Below are 3,168 nucleotides of genomic sequence, written 5' to 3'. Positions count from 1 at the left end.
TGGGGTTCGATAAGGGTCGAAGGGCCGCTGTGAACATAAAAATATGCTGAAGTAAAATGAACGGTTGGGATCGTTTATCATCCATTGTGTGCGCTGTCCCCCCTGGGAGGTGAAGGTGGAATTGTTGTGGTATACAAAATTGGAGGTCTCTGGAGGTGCTTGCAATGGTGCTGAATGATGCCACTCTATTCTACACCAAGTAACGCCGTGGTGTTCGGTAGGAGCCTACGGAAGGGATTTCCGTAGTAATTCCTAATCGCCCAATGTAGCATGGCTTCGCACTAAACTGGTTTGGTAAGGGCTATACTGGATCGCTGGTGAGACAAGGGGCCGTGTATGTAGTAGAACTTGAGGGGGATGTTGATAGACCTTGTGGAGTTGTAGGATGTAAATCCAACAACGTCCTGACGCCCGACGGAACAACCAGATACTCGAAGTGTTTATCCTTTTTACATAGTTTTTTAACATCACGAGAATTGTGGCTACTTAGAAAGAGAGCCCCTATCGAAGTTTTCGAGGAGAGCTGACAGAGGATCGAAAGAGAAATCTTATCCACCTTTAGTAGAGATGACAACTATGCTCGGAAGTTATAGAATCAAGGCACAAGAGATATCGATCATTTGGGCGCGCGCGGTTTTACGGTTTCGTGGACCTGGCGTCCGTGTTCACTAAGAGGCTTGCTTCTTCTACGTCATAACTGGAGAGAGGAAGGTTTTCGCTGGGAATTTTATGGACGGTGTGACACCTGTTGGCGCTTGCTGATCTTGCCCGATCGCTGGCTGCCAGTTTGGTGACCTCTTGTGACTTCAGGCACTCGTGAGGAGGACCCCGATATGGGGGCCATTGAATCCATGTGGGTGGCTTGTAACTCTCCGGGATTTGCTCTCATCGTATGTCGGGAGGATAGTGGCGGTCGGTGTCTCCTAGGTGGACTTTTAAACACGTCATTATCGTTTGTCGGTGATTTCCTTGTCTACAGGGCCGCTTAGTGTCAACGCAACTAGTGAGGTCTGGAATGAGCTACTGCTACAATAGCATTCCTACGCGGTCGGCACTACTCTCTACTGTTCTCACCCTGCTCCTCCCCACTGTAGACCTTCGAGCACACTGATGATGCTAAGTGGGGGGAGCGGGCATGGAGTTCAAGGTGAGGTAAGTATCATTTGATTGAGTTGACATAAGCTTGTTGAGATCGTCAGACGCAGGCCTAGTAAAGGAAAGGGGTTCAGAGATTGGCACCCTGGTGTCAAAGGCGACTACTACAGCAGTAGTAGTCGTGAGCAGTCGGTGACCAAGAGTGCCCGAGTGCTGGTCAGGTTCAGTAGGTGATACTAGAGATCCTTTGGCTACTAGGCAGAGGACGAGGTCCCGGTCGGAATCCAGGGATAGGCACTACGATAGGCGACGATGAGTGTAAGAAGCACTTATCAGTATCCTAAGATACAGTGCTTTTTATTATGACTGTTTTGTAGCTGTTGTGATGTCAGGTCGGGTTTCTAGTGATTCTCATAGTTTCGGTCTATTTCGTCTTTGTATTCCTCATGGCTCCGGGAAGGTGTAGTCTGTATCTCACTTAAGTTGTGTTGTCAAATGCTGGTCGATGAGAAGCGGGCGTAGTTGTTGTTATTGTTTCAGTTGGGTCCTTTTAGTCTCGTCACGCATCACCGTCTCGTTGTTATTCGTGGTATTTTCTGTGCACAATCCACGACTTTTATTCCGGTCAACGATGTCTAGCTAGGTTTCTGTGTAAACCTAGAGAAGCGCTTCGGCGTTTGTGGCCCATCTTGCGTTGTGGCGGCTGCGGTCATCCTGTTGGTCATCATAAAAAGCAGCGCGAGGTCGGCCGACCAAAGCGGCAAGTCGTGAAAGTGGGCGAGATGGACCCGCAAAAGATCGTTAAAGAAGAGCTGTCCGATGACGAGCTCGTCGATTTTGGTATACAGTTGGCTCAGCTTGCGAGTGTTGCTAAAAGCAACAGTAGGAAAGTATATCACCTCCATTTCGCTAAGGTGAGTCTAGAGATGGAGGAGTAGGGCGGGATGATGTGGTTCATTTAGGACTTCCTTATGGAAGCACTGGAGAGGCAACAAGGAGCTGTTGTTGCTGGAGGTGGTGGTCGTGGCTCAGTTAATGAGAGCTGCGAAGTAGAAGGCATTGTTGATCTGGGTAGGTGGGAGAGGTAGGTCTGGCTTGGTGGTATGATGATGTAGATGCGAGCATTGATGCTTCGGATAGTCTACGAGCACATTTAGCGGCAGTTCTTGTTACCTTGGGGGAAGACCCTAAAGTCGTGAGGGAGAAGTTGGGTCCATGCGAAGTGGAGGAGGAGAAGGAGCTGATAAAGGAAGAGGAGGGCATGCCCGAGGTGGGTCCTTGTAGGTGGTGTTGACTTTGTGAGGATGGTGTTAGGTTGGGGTCGCCACGGATAACGGTGAGGTTAGCGTAGGGGCGAACACCTCAGCCGCAGCAGTTCGGGAATATATAGCTTTTGATTCTCCTCACAAGCCGACCCCAATAACGGAGGTGGGTCTTCTTATGATGATTTCTAATACACTACTATAGTGCTCTCAGAATAAGCGTTCTTGCATATCGAGAGAAGCTATCAAAGGTGATATTTTCGCCGTGTTATTGTCTATACCGTAAATCGTCTTAGTCCTGCCACCACGGTCACCTGTTATCAAAGTCTCAGTTTCTGAGCGATGTAGGAAGGGCCCTAAGGAGAGGCAACGTGTGGAGAGTGTCGAGGTGGGTGTAGCAGGCTAGGGGGTCAGGTCGAAGGTGATGTCATGCTGTGATGGTAGGTTTTGGATTCGGGAGATCGCAGTGCGTTCCTGGAGCCGACCACACATTCACTGCAGCGTACGATGCTTTCGAGCAGTCGGAGTTATATTCCCCTTGGGGGGTTGTCTATTGAGGAGGAGGAAGACGATGACTTTGGGGTGATGATCCACCGGCTTGGTGATACTGTCATGGCAGCTTCCTGTTTAGGTCGGCTGTTATATGAAGTTGGACGCTGCTGCTGCTGAGAATAAGGGCGGGTCGTCGATGATGTGGAGCTCGCCCCCGTCAGAGGTAGTCGACCGGGGTAAGGACATGCCCCACGGGGCGTTGATCCTCTCGGTCATGCCCCCAGAGGTTCATGATGATGAGGGCCAACACGTACGACTG

At 50.1% G+C, this 3,168-nt stretch overlaps 1 protein-coding gene across 1 annotated transcript; it reads left to right on the top strand.

The window, feature by feature from the left end:
• Positions 1-1,643: 1,643 nt before the first annotated feature.
• Positions 1,644-3,168, top strand: Pmar_PMAR022948 (hypothetical protein; the record flags this gene model as incomplete). The annotated part of the gene is made up of 8 exons (XM_002771787.1): positions 1,644-2,009; positions 2,058-2,166; positions 2,211-2,365; positions 2,410-2,523; positions 2,572-2,608; positions 2,654-2,745; positions 2,802-2,939; positions 2,989-3,168. Coding segments are annotated over exons 1-8 (957 nt in total), but the record flags the coding sequence as incomplete, so codon positions are not given.

Source organism: Perkinsus marinus (assembly GCF_000006405.1).
Source record: "Perkinsus marinus ATCC 50983 genomic scaffold scf_1104296962378, whole genome shotgun sequence".
In the NCBI taxonomy this organism is placed as follows: Eukaryota; Perkinsozoa; order Perkinsida; family Perkinsidae; genus Perkinsus; species Perkinsus marinus.
The sequence above is the reverse complement of the archived record's forward strand: the minus strand, read 5'-3'. Positions and strand labels throughout refer to the sequence as shown.